The 18,403-nt window shown below is 37.5% G+C and overlaps 1 protein-coding gene across 4 annotated transcripts in view; it reads left to right on the top strand.

Annotated features, from left to right (window-relative positions):
* The first annotated feature begins 288 nt into the window (after positions 1 to 288).
* Positions 289 to 18,403, top strand: part of eps15l1.L (epidermal growth factor receptor pathway substrate 15-like 1 L homeolog) — an 83,758-nt gene continuing 65,643 nt past the window's right edge. For 2 of the 4 annotated variants that reach the window (XM_018257103.2, XM_018257098.2), the window contains exons 1-5: positions 289 to 409; positions 12,222 to 12,263; positions 13,687 to 13,776; positions 17,345 to 17,392; positions 17,799 to 17,894. In XM_018257103.2, the coding sequence (XP_018112592.1) occupies positions 383 to 409; positions 12,222 to 12,263; positions 13,687 to 13,776; positions 17,345 to 17,392; positions 17,799 to 17,894 (303 nt within the window). In that variant the 5' untranslated portion in view covers positions 289 to 382. The remainder of the gene's footprint in view (positions 410 to 12,221; positions 12,264 to 13,686; positions 13,777 to 17,344; positions 17,393 to 17,798; positions 17,895 to 18,403) is intronic. The other 2 variants (XM_018257116.2, XM_018257110.2) reach the window with 1 other exon arrangement.

Genomic DNA, 18,403 nt, shown 5'->3' with positions numbered 1-18,403 from the left:
TGACGCAACAAAGCCATGTTTAAGTTGGCAACTGACAAAATCCAAAAATAGCAGATTTAACTGCAGTGAATTTATTCTGGGAGTTGTTGCATGACTTGTTTCTCTGGTCAAAGCCCTTTATAAAGCCTTGTAAGACATATTAGTCTGTGGTGCCACATTTATTAACCTCCACTCTGCTCAAGGTCATAACTACTCGCTGTAAACTTTGCAGGAGTGGAGAAGTTTTAGGGGTCCCACCGCGTATGCAGTTTCAACAACTACTATTAAAACTACATAAACACAGCCCTTGTATTTCACGCCAGGCTCCGCCCCTGTGGCTGCGATTGAGCGCGCCTTCGGGCCTGGAGTGACGCTGTGCGCGCTCCCGCGGACGGCAGGAAAGATGGCGGCGCTCATCCCTCTCACACAGGTAACCATCGTATTCAGAGTGACATTGTGGGTTTGGGAGGCTGCTGATGGCATGGGATAGTGGCAAAAGAAAGAGAATCGTAGCAGTGGCAAAATGGCATCCAGCGGCACGGTCTTTGCTCACCGTTTGCTATCTGTAGTATGAGATGAGGTTAGGGCCTGGGAGGGGTCCAGCTAATAAATCTGAAATAAAGAGAATCATTTACAGGTGTCTGGCTCACCCGACTCGTGTCCTAATGCTATGTGTTTGTACGTATTGTATCCTATATGTATACCTGTCATTTGTCACAGCCTAAACTCATGCTATACTGCTGGGCTGCCATCCTGCCACTACATACGGTGCCTCATACACATAACATTCACAATCAGTTCTTCTGTCAGCGTCCTGGAGTGAGGTTTATTCACATCCCTCCTTCTTCCTGTCACTGCCTGAGTTTTATCCTTAACACCCTGTGTAATGTTTAGCTTTGGATTCTCAGCTTGTCTTCTCTACTTAATGCCTATTGCCTTCATATATGTATTATCCCTCTGGTTTGGAACCTTTTGAATGTCCAAGAGTTCTGCAGGAAAAACATTGTAATATCAGACAGTCCTACTCACAGACTTGATATAATACATTCAGCTGATGGAGCACACGTGTGTATCTACAGAATGGAATCCACATGGTATAGAATTCTGTTCTGTATTTTGAATTATTGTCTGTCCTAAATGTCAGTGTCTCTGGCTTTTACGTCTTTCGCTTACCGGGGGCCCAGATCAAAATCATTTTAGGACTCTCCAACCTAAATATAAAACATTTATCTATAAGAGATCCTCCACCCTAAAACTGTTTTTTTTTTCAACATAATGAAGTGTCTTTTCCAAAATACTTTTATTTAAATGCGCAGAGCAAAATCATTGACCTTGGTTATATCTTTTGCCTATAGTTATTGAAAAGCATTGTTATTAATGTGCCTTGCATTGTAGGTGTAGTCTATTATACATCTAATTAACACAATTTTGTCTGCAGCCCAATAATATAGGGGCCCTTTAAGTGGAACTATTTTCAGTTTTTGTCCTCTGTCTACTATGCTTATACCTATTTGCTGTATTTTAATATTAATGTTTCCTTTTCTGCATAGCTGTGTACCCTTTTAGAGTACACAAAGTAGCAATATTCAGGGTACAGCGCTCCAGCTCCCCTGGAACTTCAAGCTTAATAACTGCACTTTGCATCTCTTCTAATACTGCACTTTGCCTCTTTATGCTTTATTATTAATAATAACACTTTTGGACAGGCGGTTAGGTTGCTTCAGAGCTGTAATGGAACATATTTAGAATATTGGATTGTGGTATGCATGTTCAAGCTCTCTGTGTCAATTACGACTGCGGAATACTTCAACTTCATAAGTGCATTTTGGATCCCATGTGCATATTTGCCATTGTTCATATGGGATTCATTAGATTAATCTGAATTTAGCGTGTGTTGCATTAATTTGTATATGACAAATAATATGGGGAAATGAGGCATCTACTAAATTAGGAAAAAGGAGAAAAGGCACAGGATACACAGTAGATAACAGATACAATGGGATTCTTCATAACATATCTGTTATCTATGCTATTTCCTGTGCTTGAATGGCTACCCCCATGGCTAAACAGCAGCTTGTTTATATAAACTACAGTTGTATTTCTATAGTAAGCACACTAGTTTTACAAGTGGAGAGCAACAGTACACTATAATGTCATTCCTTTAAAACACTTTTTTGGTTTTACTGTTCCTTTAAAGTGTATTAAAGTATATGCTCCATCTCTAAATAGTCACGTGAAACAGCAAATAAAGTGGTGCAAACAATGGGCCACTGCTGTAATGTTCAACAGAAATGGATGAAAGGGTACTTTGCGGATAACTATAGGCGAAGCCAGTTAATCCATCAACCTGTATGTGGACTACTTCAGCCTCCAGCTCTGGTGTGGGCAATGTGGGACTTAGCTTTATGACTATATGGTGGTCCTAGGTAGTGGATCTTTTTATTTCTATAGAAAATGTCACAACCAAGTAAACATTCAAAAATGTTTTATGCAAACAATAAGCTTAAGTGCGCCTAAGGAATAATAAGAAGTCAATCCCTATAATAACTCGGATGTTCACTGCAAAGGACGTGTTGTTATATGGGATATTGGAAATTTGTTATCCAGGAAACTCCAAATTATGTGAAGGCCATCTCTCATAGAATACAATTTAAGAAAATAATTCTTGTTTTTTTTTAGATTTTTATTTTAAATGACCTTATACTTGATCTTGACCTAACTAAGCTGCATTAATCCACATTGGTGGCAAAACAATTGTACCGTGGGTGTATTTAATGTTTAATTTCTTTTCTTTAGTAAATTTAATTTAAGATATCATCTCTCACACATTCACTCTCTTTTTTTTTTTGTAAAGCAACACATAATCCAATATCACTTCATTGGGTTTCATATGATATTTTGCTACCAACCACTTTGTGAAATCTAGATGTGAGTGTACATTGAAGTGGTTGGTAAGATCCATTTAGATGTGCAGGATAATTGAATTATAGCATTTTGTTATCTAAAGTAGAACGAACTATAAATGCAATAAATAGAACAAGATGAATTATATTTTCTGTTTTCTTAAGAACTAGAGATTTGTTGAACTGTTAATACTTTTTATGCATTGATATGCTGGTTAAAACAGGTCTGTAACTGAATATCTTAACAGAACCATTGATCATGTAACATAATTATTTTCTCATTATATTTTCAGCAGAAGGTGAAAAAATAAAATGAATTACTTTTACCACAAAAAGTACACAACAAAGAAAATATTTGTTTACACACACAAACATACATTCTGTACATACATACTAGAAATTCTCATAGATATAGGAGTAGTTTTTCTTAATTAATTTGGTGCATTGGTGTTTTCATATTCTATTGGTTCTACAAATGCTAAGTACTTAATATGGCCATTTGGCATTTAAAAGGAAATCAATTTTTATTTTTACTGCATATTACGTAACGTGTGCATTGCTCAGTAATGATAGCATACAGTCAGAATTAGACTCATTTCTTTTGCGTACCCATGGTTTTTATTGGATTCACTTCCTTGCGAAATCCCTTGGCTGTGATTTGTTTAAAGAGTGGAGATGAGGAATGCGTTTGGGTAGGCAGTGAGAGGTCCCTTCCTTCCTGTACAGAGATGTCAAGATTGACTTAACAGCACAATTATATGCCTTAATAAAAATTAATGGATAAGCAGCTGTGCTCTAATGAACTAGCAGGAATTGCTACTATGTTTTGTACTTGTGGCTCCTTTCAGTAGATGTTGAACAGATATCCACATTGTATGTACACCTATGGGATCTGATACCCAGAAACCCACTGTCGGAAATCTCTGAAATGTGGGAATGCTGCTTTTCACTATTTAAGTGAGCAAAATTTTCTTTGTAATAATAAAACTGTTCTGTACAATGAATGATGCCTAAACCCATGCTGGGCCTGGTGGCAAAGCAAACATGTTGGATATTTTTAAATGTTTTTCGGTAGCTTTTTGGAATGGTGCTCCAACTTATGAACAGACTTCTCATCTGGAAAATCCAAGCTCCCAAGTATTATGGCTCTTACTCATGAGCGTTTTTACCTGCGTTCCTCTGCGTTCCGTTTTTCGGCGTTCAGCCGCAGGGGAGCGCAGGAATAGACGCATTTCATTATTTCAAATGGGGCTGTACTCACACAGGCGCATGTAGGCGCCGAACGCAGGTTGAGACGCAACATGCTGCATTTTTCCTGCGTTCGGCGCCTACACGCGCCTGTGTGAGTACAGCCCCATTTGAAATAATGAAATGTGTCTATTCCTGCGCTTCCCTGCGTCTGAACGCTGAAAAACGGAATGCAGGGGAGCGCAGGTAAAAACGCTCATGAGTAAGAGCCCTTATAGAGAATAGGTCTCATACCTGTACTACAACAAGAGGCTTTCAATTAAGGTAATTAATCTTTTAATATTCTAGATGCTTAGCATGGAATCTCTCATTTTCTCCACCCCAGCAAACTAGCCTCACCTGTCTCGTTGCTTATTAGGCTTGTGCCAGTATCAGTCACCTGAAAGCAGTCAGGGAAGTGAAACCTGTTTTTAGTTCTACTGCTATGCTGTAAGATAATGAGTTTAAATGTGCAATTAGTATAACACTAGGAAAGAAGGCCTTCAAAACTGACCTATGGCACTAGCATTACACATACAAGGGATGCTGTATAGTTTGGGGATGGATAGACAGAGACAGACATAGAAACAAGCAGGCTTTGGAATTTCACTTTAGCTTTACTATAATTGCTGGCATCACTCCATCTTTCAAGGCAAAGCAGGGATGCTGGTAGTTGTAATTCTGGGATACATTGAGCATTGAGGTTGACTCACTCTTGCACAAGACCAGAGATTACAATCTGTAGGTAATTATTGTATGGAGGTTATGCCTTGTAGTTGTTTCCTAATGCTTTGTTAGATATCTCTAGCAGAATTTCATACAGGTATTTGAAATGCTTTCCCAAACATAAGGAGGACAATGTAAATTTCAGTTTAAGCTTCATTGAGTATTGCAGAGTAGTGGTTACAGAGGGTTTTTTGGGATAGTAAAGCTTCATCATTCTATCTGACCCCTGTGCCTCTGATTTAAGGTGCTCTTAACCTAAGCTTCAGGGGTCCACTGGTGAACAAGATCCTTTTTAAATGAGAAGGAAAGCTACGGAGGCATTTTATTGCCAATAGTGCAAGCTAGTTATTCTGTAGAATATTTTACCATACCTGAGTAAAAAGCTCTAGAAACTCTCTGCTTGTTTAGGATCGAAGCTGCAGTATTAGCTTGGTCTGACATCATTTCCTGTCTGAGTGTCTCCCTGCTCACTTATAGCTCTGGGCTCAGATTACAGCAGAGAAGGGGGGGGGGGAAGAGGAGCAAACTGAGCATGCTCACGTCCGGGGCGAGGAGGTTTAAGATGAAATAAGGAAGTCTGATACAGAAGCCCATGTGTACACAATAGAAGGAAAGAAATGCAGTGTTTCTTTTGACAGAGAACTCAGAGCAGCACTACTGGAATATTTAGGCGGACCTTTCTGATAAGGCTAACTTAGTTTTAACCTTTCTTATTCCTTTAATGCTGTAAATTGTATACCATAGAATAGACAATAGTGATTAAAAAGAGAAACCTAATAATTGTTTAGATGAAATGATGTGACTCTAATGTGTAAAATAGATTCATCAGTAAAAGGTTAAGTAATTATTTCTTAAAGGGGTTGTTCACCTTTCAAAATTTTTTTTCAAAATGTATTGAATATTCTGCCAAAACAGAATATACAGGTATACGATCCCTTATCCAGAAACCCATTATTGAGAGCCCCTTGGGAAAACTATGGCCATCAAAACAGTCTTATAGTCTTTCCAGTGTAATAAATGGGAAACATGTTGGTGCTATTATGTGGGGGATCACGCAGAAACCGTTGTTTTATTGTTCCTACAATTGGCAGCAAATTTTTGTTCTCAGCGCATGTGTAATTTGTAACTGCATGTATACTTTTTTTTTTATATAATTAAGGGAGCTAGCACACGGGCAGATTCAGAGAGATTTAGTTGCCTGGCGACTAATCGCCTCTTCTGCGGGGCAACAATCTCCCCGAACTGCCTTCCCCCTGCCTTCTGGCTGTTATAATGAGAAAACGCCAGCACCAATGCACTCGTGGCGATTCGATTTCCGTAGTTGCCTCACGAGATTGTCACCCCGCAGAATAGGCGATTAGTCGCCAGGCGACTAAATCTCCCCGAATCTGCCCGTGTGATAGCTCCCTAAAGGAAAAGGAAAGTGTGCCATCAACAATACTTATATCTGTTTGTCACTCTGTAAATCTCAACATATGCCCCAGCGCTGCTCTGTTTGCCTGCAATACTTCAAAGTAATAAAATGGAATCAGGTACCTGTACTGGGGCAGCGCCGCTTCCTTTTCTACTGTGAAAGTGATAGCTTGGGGCTACTACATGTTAACTGGAGTCTTGAGCGTTCTTAGTTTTTTCTCTCATCTGCATACTAATGTGTGTGAAAATCAGCATGTCAGTATTTACATTGAATGATCTTTTGTCAGATCATTGGTATTCAGTGTTTTATCTGGCAAAAAATCAAATGCGCTCAGTCTCAAACCACTGTGCTGCTGTACTACAGGTATGGGATCAGTTATCTGAAAACACGTTAACCAGAAAGCTCCGAATTATGGAATGGCCATCTCCCATAGACTCCATTTTATAGAAATAATCCAAATTTTAAAGAAATATTTCTTTTTTTCTCTGTAATAATAAAACAGTACCTTGTACTTGATCCAAACCAAGATATCATTAATCCTTATTTGAAGCAAAACCAGCCATTGGGTTTATTTAATGTTTAAGTATTTTCTAGTAGACTTAAAGGGATACTGTCATGGGAAAAAAAAATTCAAAAAGCATCAGTTAATAGTGCTGCTCCAGCATACTTCTGCACTGGAGTCCATTTCTCAAGAGAGCAAACTTTTTTTTATATTTAATTTTGAAATCTGACATGGGGCTAGACATATTGTCAGTTTCCCAGCTGCCCCAGTCATGTGACTTGTGCTCTGATAAACTTCAGTCACTCTTTACTACTGTACTGCAAGTTACAGTGATATCACCCCCCCCCCCCCCAGCAGCCTAACAACAGAACAATGGGAAGGTAACCAGATAGCAGCTCCCTAACACAAGATAACAGCTCCCTGGTAGATCTAAGAACAACACTCAATAGTAAAAATCCATCTCCCACATGCGACACATTGAGTTACATTGAGTTGGAGAAACAACAGCCTGCCAGAAAGCAGTTCTATCCTAAAGTGCTGGCTCTTTCTGAAAGCACATGACCAGACAAAATGACCTGAGATGGTGCCTACACACCAATATTACAACAAAAAAAATACACTTGCTGGTTCAGGAATGAAATTTTAGATTGTAGAGTAAATTATTTGCAGTGTAAACAGTGTAATTCAGAAATAAAAACAACATCATAAAAATCATTACAAAATCCCTTTAAGGTATAAACATTCAAATTATAGAAAGATCCATTAGGAAGTGATGCAAACAAACGCGATGAATGCAAGGGCTAATGAACAGACGTGCTTGTGACATCAGTGACTAAAGTAAAGTGGTGAATTAAATCCCCATACCTTAAATCTATTAAAAACAATCATTGTAACATTTTTGTCATAAATATGGATTCATGCAGCTTAGTTTGAATCAAGTTCAAGTGCCTGCTTTATTACAGAATAAAAAGAAATTATATGAATTATTTGATTAAAGTTGGGTCTGTGGGAGATGGCCTTCCTGTAATTTGGAGCATTCTGGTTAGTGTTTCTGAATAATGGATCCCTTGACTGTACTATGATTAACAATTGGCTTTACTTTTGTATGACTGCCTTTCCTTCTCCTTTAATTCTGTCAGTGTTTAAACATATCCAGTTTACAGTTTCTTTATTTGAGAAGCATTTTTTCAAGTTGATCAATAATATATTGTGGCTACTTACAAATGCATTATATCCATGTCCATATGGTCTATAAATTATTCTTCTCATTAGCCAGACTGTAAATAGCACTTAAATACATGGTACTCTCCAGTGAACTATTTCTGTGATTACGTCACCCAAGAGTATCTTTTTTTTGGTATTAATAATCAAGTGTTTTCTGCCAGTTCTAAAGGACAGTGACAGTGTGTGTATGTGTATATATATATATATATATATATATATATATATATATATATATATATATATATATATATATATATATATATATATATATATATATATATATATATACAAGTGCCATATCATGTGCACTGCCATTGCAAAGGAAAATTTGCATATCACCTCAAAAACACCATACCAACAGTGAAGTTTGGAGTTGGGAACATTATGGTGGGGGGGATGTTTTTCAGCATATGGTGCTGGCAGACATCATATAATTGAAGGAAGGATGAATGGAGAAATGTACCGGGACATTCTTGATAAGAATTTGCTGCCATCTACCAGGATGCTAAAGATTAAACCGAGGGTGGAGATTTTAGCAAGACAATGATCCCAAACACACAGCCAAGGAAACTCTCAATTGGTTTCAGAGAAAGAAAATAAAGCTGCTAGAATGGCCCAGTCAATTACCCGACTTGAATCCAATTGAAAATCTATGGAAAGAACTGAAGATCAGAGTTCATAGATCAGAGTTCATAGAAGAGGCCCTCGGTACATTCAAGATTTGAGTGGAAGAATGGGCCAAAATCACACCTGAGCAATGTATGTGACTAGTTTCTCCATACAGGAGGCGTCTTGAAGCTGTCATTACCAACAAAGGCTTTTCTAAGTACTAAATGCATTCCAGCAAGCGTTTTCTATACGTATTCCCTCTGTCATGCCACTTTATTACACATAATTTCTTTGTATGTGTGGATTACTTGGGCTGTTACCGACATCTGGTGTAAATCATGTCAAGTTGATGTGTTCAGTACTTATTTACCCTGCTGTGTATATATAGTGAATAAAGTACCCCCTTTATATATATATATATATATATATATATATATATATATATATATATATATATATATATATATATATATATATATATATTGTCCCACGTATTTATCCATTCCAAATTCAATAAGGCACAATATAGGCCAGAGAGAACGGGAAGTCCATGATTAATTACATCCTCATAAAGTTACATAGTAGTAACATCGAAATTGTTGCAATTTTTGTTACAATAATTTTAGTAGTAAATACTGCTAGACTGTGGTTTGAGTTTCACTTAGCGGTTTTTAATTGTTTTTTAGAAGTAGATAAATTATGTTTATAATGAGTTTAGACAGATTAACTATTTATGTGATACCGATTTGTACATATGGAAGTAGGTTTGATTGGCAGTCGCTAAAGTTTGACAATCATACCATGTCAGCTAGACTGTTGTTTTCCCGCCAGATCATGCATATAAAATGCAGGTTTAACATGAAATGGTTACTTTGAGAAAAGCCTGGGACCAGGCCGAAACGTCAGTCTGTAACTTCTACAATAAAACATTTTTTTCTGTTTTAAAAAAGTCCTGAGAGTGCAGACCTTATTGAATTTGGAATGGATAAATACGTGGGACACTGCACCCAGGCATCTGAGCCTTTGTCGTGAGTGCCGGCAATCTGGAGGTTGTGTGTATATATATATATATATATATATATATATATATATATATATATATATATATATATATATATATATATATATATATATATATATATATATATATATATATATATATATATATATATATATATATATATATATATATATATATATATATATATATAATTTATTTATCTATAATACTTCGTGTGGGGCCCTAAAAGTTGGTTCACAATTTTTTTTTCCTTTTTCAAAAGACCAGTGTGAGATGCCATTATCTGAACTCAATGTGTTGCACATATTTGCATCCTGATACAGCTGTTCAATGTAACTGCAGCTACTTGATAATCACACTCTGTTTTTATGATACATTTTCTATGTAATTTTGTTTGTAATCTTAAACTGCATGTTCTCAGGAACAGACCTGCTTGTATACTAGTATTGTTGCTGATAATAGTGGAAAACGCAAGTACAGACAGAATAAGCTTGTTTATAAATGTGTGCTTAAAGGGGTTGGTCACATTTAATTTAACATTTAGTATGATATAGAGAGTAATATTCTGAAATAATCTGCAGTTGGTTTTCATTTTTTATTATTTAAGGTTTTGAACTATTTAGCTTTTTATTCAGCAGCTCTTCAATTTGCATTTAAGCAATCTGGTAGCTAGGGTTGAAATTACCCTAGCAACCATGCATTGATTTGAACAAGAGACTGGAATATGAATAGGAGAGGCCTGAATAGCAATACATGTGTAGCCTTACAGAGCATTTGCTTTTTAGAAGGGGTCAGCGACGCCCATTTGAAAGATGGAAAGAGTTTGAAGAAAAAGGTAAATAATTATAAAACTATAAAAAAAGAAATGATAAAAACCAATTGAAAAGTTGCTTAGAATTGGACATTCTATATAATACGAAAACTTAACTTCAAGTTGAACCACCCCTTTAAGTGGTAATAGCAAATCAATGAGTAACAAATGGGAAAAGTTGGAAAGATAAAACTCTGAAAATTGTCCCTGATAAGTGTATGTATGGTCACAGTAGCATAGGCACAATTGCTGGTGGAGGCCTTGCACCCTACAACAAAGGGTTTGCCATGGATTCATTTAGACACAGTCATGCTATGGTGGCTTACATTCCTCAGAGTTGTGCACACTCCATCATATGATCCAGTAATCCTGCATTTATGCAATTCTGGTAGAGGCAGTGTTTGAGAGGCTATAGAGCTTATGTATTCATCATCTGCTCAGCGATGACTTGGAGTATCAAGCAGGGAAAGCTCTAGTGCTGTATTATGTCTGCAGCTGTCATCACAAAGGCTGCTTTTGAGAAGTGCCTATGACTGGTTACATGTGAGTTTCCCAGCACAACACCTGTGTTTAATCCTTTCAATACTTTCACAACTGTGCAAAGTATGCTTTTTTTCTATAAACAGAGCTTATATTCAGTTTCATTTCTTCATACAATATGCATGCATTTACATTTAGAGATGCATATTTCTACATTTAAGTTCAGTTTGTGTATGTATGGGCTGATACATGGGTCTAATATATTTTTCCAATTGGATGAGGCATTTCCAGGAATGCTTATGCGAAGACTTTGAGATTGGTTGCTCCTAGTTATATGTATACATTCTTTGTTGTATGCCTCTGCATATTTATATGTGTCATTGCCATGTTTATATATATATATATATATATATATATATATACGCATATATACACACTAGAAATTCTGTGCACTTCATAAAGGCTGGTTTTTCTTTCTTGTTTATTGTAGTGTTTCCCATCAGCTCTGCTATGTTTTCAGCCATCTTTTATCTTTTCTTTGCACAATGCACAGCCCAACCTATTGTGTTCTAAGGAACCCTAGCTAATACATATTCATAAACTGCCCCCAAGAATCCTACCAGAACTGCTACTGGTATTTTCAAACTGAAATATCATTCTTTCTAGAAATGTTGCTAAAGATTTTAAAAGTGCAGACCAAAATACTTTTAGACAATTTTCATTTTTTTGGTGTTTCTGGTCCTCCCTTTTAAATCCGCCATGATTTGGCAATGAACCCCCGTGTTTATTTTTGTCCTAAAGTCAAGAGTTAAGGGTATGTTGTTACAACCTTTTTTATAGCCTATTTTTTAACACCAGCTTCAGTAGAGTTGCATGAAAAATTTTGTCAATTTTGACTTATGGCACTTGGGTCATTTTCTCCACCGATGGGGATAAATTGTGGTATAACTGTAACTGGGGGTATATGAATTACTATTTTTTTTAAGCTATATGCATCTGTCAGTTGAAGCAAATTGTCCAGCCTGCCTATATGTTTATAGTTATGTACTTCCAGTTTTACTCTCTGTAGTCTGTTTAGTATTCCTAATAACCGATAACAACGCTTGTATGAATTAGTTATTTAGCTGTCTGTGGTCAGCAACACTACTGACTTTTCTTTGCACTTGTAGAACCCAAACTAAATTTAAATTAGTTTTCCAATACAGACATTAACTTTATTGGAATATAATTTTTTGTCTGGAAAAAGTGAAACATTTTAGTCACTTTTGCAAAAAAGGTTTTTGTAATATTGTTTATTTTAATTATCGTTGTTTGTCTTCTTTTAGCTCTCCGGTGGCAACCCATTGTATGAAACATATTACAAGCAGGTAAGTGCAATCTTTAAATAGATTGCCATTGCAACTCTCCTTTTAAATACGATATCTCGTTTGTTCTCATAAGTAATTATTTGTCCACCCAAATAATGAGATTTGTTTGCATAATAGAAAAAAATGTCATTCTAAGCAACAGTTCTATATATGTTGATTTGCAAAGTTTTAATTATTTCAAAGTTTTTTTTAAAATTAAATTGCAATTGAAAGTAGTTTCTGTCATTCGCTGTTACCGTATCAGTGTTCCAGTGATAACCATGTATCCTTGACTCGAGGGGGGGGGGCACATAGGCCATAACTGTTGCTTTTGAATCTGAGCTAAATGCTGAGGATCGATTGCAAACTCACTGAACAGTTATGTCCAATGTGGCCCCCTTCAAGTCTCTGACTAAGGGAGGAACTCCACGGGCGGTTTCAGTGCGTTCCGATGCGCTGCACAAAAACACAGGCGTCAAGTCGGATGTAACGGAAATAAGGTAAGCAACAGCAAAGTCGGGTGGTGTTGCAGCATTCGTCCAACGTGACACGACTGTCATATGCAGACGCTGCTTTTGCATCCGTCAGTCGTGTCGCGTCAAATGAATGCTGTGACTTCATCCGACATTTCCATCTCTTACCTTATTTCCGTCGCATCCAACTTGATGCCTGCAATTTTGAGCAGCGCGTCAGATCGATATGAAATCGCCCGTGGAGTTCCTCCCTAACTCAGAGTTGGTCTCACTGGATGTGGCCAAAGCTTTTGGTTCTGTGGAATGGCCCTCTCTTCAGACAGTGCTAGAGGAATGTGGCCTATGGTAACTATTTACCTCACAAATATGATAAGGTGTGGAGAGACTGGATTTAAGCTACAACTAAAGGTGGCCATAGTTGCAAAGATCCGCTCGTTTGGCGACATCGCTAAACGAGCCGATATTTCCCCGATATGCCAATGGGCATGGCAATATTGGGGGTAATCTGAAAGTTCGGCCCTATGGCTGAACTATCGGATTACGATGAGAGCGCAATGGGCACCGGTGGGACGGTCGGGACAAAATCAAACCTGTCCGATCGACCAAGCGACCGATCTCCGTCGGACGAAAAATGTTGGGACTCTCCACACACGGTCCTAAAATAGTACGAATCCTCGATTCGTATGATAGGATCTTTGCATCTATGGCCACCTTAAGAGTGTAGCACTTACATCAATGTGAAACCTTCCCTCCCCCAACCTAAGGACACCTGGGACCATTACCTCCGGTCCCTGGAACTATAGTAGAGTGAGACACAATGGAGAAATGAACTGTATTGTTATGTTTTTTTCTGAAATGAAGACATTGCACCAAGATCTGTTGAACCAATGTTTTATTTGTTTTGTATTGTTATATGTTATATAAAACAACAAAGATGACAACCTTTAAGACAAATGTATGTTTTGTTGCAGGTGGATCCATCATACACTGGGAGGGTAGGACCAGCAGAAGCTGCTCTCTTCCTCAAAAAATCTGCTCTTTCAGACATTATCCTTGGGAAGGTAAGCTAGCAACTATGTGTTCTGTATTGAGCACATTTTATAAGTGCCTTATGCCTTTTGTACATACATTAATATATTAATACTATTAAGATCACTGCAAACAACATTATGAGTTGTGGGACATGCTCCCCTAAAGGGTTGATATAAGTCCTCTTTGGCATATTTTTGTTGAATGGCTTCTGCTAAAAATACTTGTTTTGCCTATTGTTTTTATTATAATTTGGTTTTTAATTTTTTTGCACTAAACAGAGTATGAAAATGCACATACTTTATGTTTGTGAAGATTCTCATTCATCCAGGTCATGTTATATCTGTAGAATTAAATCAAATCAACTGGCTTTCTCAATTCAGAATATGCAATGTTATTCTGAATTGGGAAAGCCAGTTGGATGACTGGTGGAAAGTCTTTAAGGAAAAAACACAGCAAGTCCAGTTTATCTGACTTAATTTGACAGATGCACATACTTTAATTTTGCTTCTTTGGAAAAATATGGGACATTGAAAAGGCAGTACATGAAATCACCCTTCAGTTCAATCATCTTCATAAGCAACTCCTTATCTGTATGCCCAAAAAACCAGAAGCAGCTATTTTAAGATATGGGTTTATTTATACTGATCTTATTACGTCAAATTAAACAAACTCTAGTGATTACATGGGAGAGGTAGTAAGCGTAAAAACAAAACAATTGTCCTTCAGTTCTTTATTTTATTAGAATTTAAAGGAAATAGGATTTCATTAAAGAAATAAGTAGAATGCGATTTCAACATAAGCAGTATTTATTGTATTTATGTTAATAAAGGTGTGTTATGTGTTTTCTGCAACTGTATAAAGAATACCTATAAATCGGCAACATCCCATAAAGAATGAGCACAATACTTTTCATCAAATCTTTGAGATGTAAACCTTGAAATGCCAAAACATATCAAAGTGACTATAGCTTCCTAAAGTACACCACATGTTAAATGTAAGTCCCTTACATTTATAATAAAGCCTGTTCTTCCCCCCCCCCCACTCATCTGCCATATTGGAAGTTCTATAGTAGAGCTGCTTTTGTCTCTGCCCCTCAGTTATGTCAAAACTATTGGCTAATATAGGATTGTGTCTTTCCATTGGCTTGTTGTTCCTTTGGTGTCAGCCAGGCACGTGCACAGCATCAGAAAGTATTTTACATTACTTTCTTGACCTCAGAAAGTACTTTATCTATAGTTTTACTCAGTGCAGTAGCTGAGTATTTGGTCTTGGTGAACAATCCTCCTTTTAGGAGAAGCAGACCTAAGTGAGCTAAAGCTTCACATTGAAAGTGGAAATTGCTACTCTGAGCTGCAGGTTTTAGACTCTTTGTTAATGGCTAATGGTGTCCGTCTGTCCCAGATAATAAATACTTGTGGACTGTAAGAATGACTCAGTTGGTCACCACCAGATATTATTATTAGGATTATCTAAGACAGTGCTGTCCAACTTCTGTGGTACTGAGGGCCACAGAAGTTGGCCTACATGGTGGAGGGCCAATAATGGAAACCAGTGTTGACAACACACTTTTTTAAAACCACACCCACTTTAAACCACACCCACTTTAAACCACACCCATGGTACCACAATAACTTTTAAGACTATGTCCACATTAATGGTTTTAGCACACCAAAAAAACAAATGGTTGGTGCTCACTGCAGGGATATCACTCATACATGAAAAATTTAAATCATATAATAACATACCCATAAATCCATATGCTGCTTCCTCCCCTGTGAACACAGCACCCCCAGCACAGTTAAATACATTTTCCAAATACTAACAAACCTTACTACGATAACATCCCACAGGCAGCGTAGGGCAGGCTGAGTATGGCACACACAGGGAGCATAGGGCAGGCAGAGTATCACACAAATTACGAAGAAGCACGCACTCCAGGAGCCAACCGATATCGTTAAAAGCCTTTATTCGGAAACAGCTAAAACAAACAATCCTTACGCGTTTCGTATCCGAAGATACTTACTCGTATGTTTTAGCTGTTTCTGAATAAAGGCTTTTAACGACATCGGTTGGCTCCTGGAGTGCGTGCTTCTTAGCAATTTGTTGATATTACTCCCCCAGCTACGGGTTCGGGGAGCTGCACCCGGACCAACTAACATCATCGGTGAGTTTGGAATCTATTTCATGTGATTGCTGTGAATATCTATTGTATGCCATACACTGGTTAAGGTTACACCCGAACACGATAGACCCGGGGTTTGTACACCTGGGTCCCACTCTGTACCGGGTGAGCCAAAATTTGTGCAGTATTGACTTTTGGGGATTGAGCCGCCTTTTATTTCTTTTGTACAGAGTATCACACACACATACACCCACCCCACCCATCATAGGGAAGGCAGAATAAAGCAGGAGACAGGGTGAACTAAGGACCACTCTAAGATGAACAGTTCACCAGAACTATTTACAGTGACACAATGCTGGTGCCCCTCCTGCAGTTTGTATGAGGTGTGGACATTTTCCTGTCTGGATCTGAGGTGTGAACAGTACAGGGCTTTACATGTGTTAACAGTTCGGGGCTTTAGGCATATGAACAATGCTGGGGGGATTACAGTCAGAATTTGAACCTTTTAAAGCTTACACAAGGTAAGCGAGTTGGACAGAACTGATCTAAGATACCTCTACAGGATTTGACAGATGCTTCCCAAATAATGTTGGATATGAATTCATTATGAAAAAAAAATATATACGTTTCTTCAATCCGGATATCCCCCTGGCCTTTCTAGAGGTTGCAGTAATAAAAAGCTTAACTACATGAGGGGACAAGCAAGCTTAACCAAAACAGGGCAGCACTTCTGTATCAGAGAAAGTTTAATAAAAGTTCTTCATGGAACATACTAAGTGCCTGGTAGATTGCATAACATATATCTGTAATGTAAACCTTAATGATTCAGGGGCTGTGAAGATGAAGGAATTGTTCTTTCCCTGTAGTGAGAATGTTTGGTTGTACTGAACTTTTGGAAATTGATGTAACCCTTCTCTCAAGGGTAGTACATACAAAATTCCCTAAAGACCCATTTGTTTTTTTTATTGGTGGAAAAAAACAACTCTGCACACAGATTGACCTAGCATAATTTTATGGCTGCAGAACTAATTATAGCTAGTAACTGGAAATAATCTGCAATTCCAAATCCAAAAAAAATCCAAAATAATAAACTATATGCTCAAAAATGGTTTGCAGACGTGTGATAAAATATGGCTCCCATGGTTACCTCATAAAATGTATCCTTAATGTTTTTCAGCAATACGTGTGATTGTACCAAATAACTCGTGGGGTAATTTATTTTTGCTAACTTTAAACACCGTATTTTTTAATTGTGAGCTAAAGAACAAGACTCACCCACCAAACATTCAATTTTTTCATTCATTTGTTGATTTTTGTTGTCATTCAATTGTATTTTATTATATTATTTCTCAGTTTAAACTCTTTGAATACTCCAATAAAAATTTCAGTTAAGAAATCAAAATGCATTATTGTACTGCAGTAGGCATCCAAGCCTGTTTTGTATTTTTAACTGGCAACGGCATATTGTCTTTCAGATATGGGACCTGGCTGACCCAGAGGGGAAAGGTTACTTGGATAAGCAGGTAAGTACTTAAACTCATTTCCACTAAGGTAGAGCTTCTAACAGGGAATTATGTTGTGTACGTTTATGTATGGCTCCTAGACTTTCACCTAAGGGGAGATCAAGACGTAAGGGAAATGTACATTATAACGGAATTCTAAATTTGAGCACCTCAAGATTTACAGCCTGGAGTGTCAACAGTAGATCCAGCACAGGCTGTAGCAGGGTAGGGTAATATATAAATGAAAAATAAAACAGTTGTAATATTTGTAGATACATTCTAGATTTAACAAATCGTTGCAAAGAGAGGTATATAGACTTAACTATTCAAATGTATTTATCTGTTAAGCACTGCATATTTCTTCTGTGAATAAACATTGATATACATATTCATAAGCTCTTTCTGATCATTCATCATTCTTTTTCAGGGATTTTATGTAGCACTGCGGCTGGTAGCTTGCGCTCAATGTGGGCATGAAGTCAGTCTGGCAAGTTTACATTTTCCAGTACCAGCTCCCAAATTTGTAAGTGACTGCTTTTACTAATGGCAGTGTGTTCTATGGAAGGACCTGTAAAGGACCAATGTCTTGCCTTTACAGGGGGTTGCCCTTACTCTTCCCTGTAGTCTATACCATAGTGATGCGCGGTTCAGAATTTTTCCAACCCACCTATACTTGCCCTTTCTCTGTCTAAAGGTGGCCATAGATGCTACAGGAAAGATTGTTCAATTCAATACACACTTGTAGAGCTGAATCATCGGATATACAGGTAGAAACAATAGAATTCTACCTGTATCTAATGATTCAGCATTAACAATGGCCAATGTTCCGGTGCCTTCAAAGGCACCTGATCAAAATTTTTCGGCCCGATCGATGAGCTGACTGATATTCAAGTCTTCTGCCAATATTGGTCGACTCATCTCCCACCATACATGCACCGAATATCGTATGAAATTTACTTTCATACGATATTATCGGTGCGTCTTTGGCCACCTTAAGACAGGCCAGGCCTGAAGCTGACGAGGCACTTAAAC

Source organism: Xenopus laevis, chromosome 1L, assembly GCF_017654675.1.
Source record: "Xenopus laevis strain J_2021 chromosome 1L, Xenopus_laevis_v10.1, whole genome shotgun sequence".
Classification (NCBI taxonomy): Eukaryota; Metazoa; Chordata; class Amphibia; order Anura; family Pipidae; genus Xenopus; species Xenopus laevis.
The sequence above is the reverse complement of the archived record's forward strand: the minus strand, read 5'-3'. Positions and strand labels throughout refer to the sequence as shown.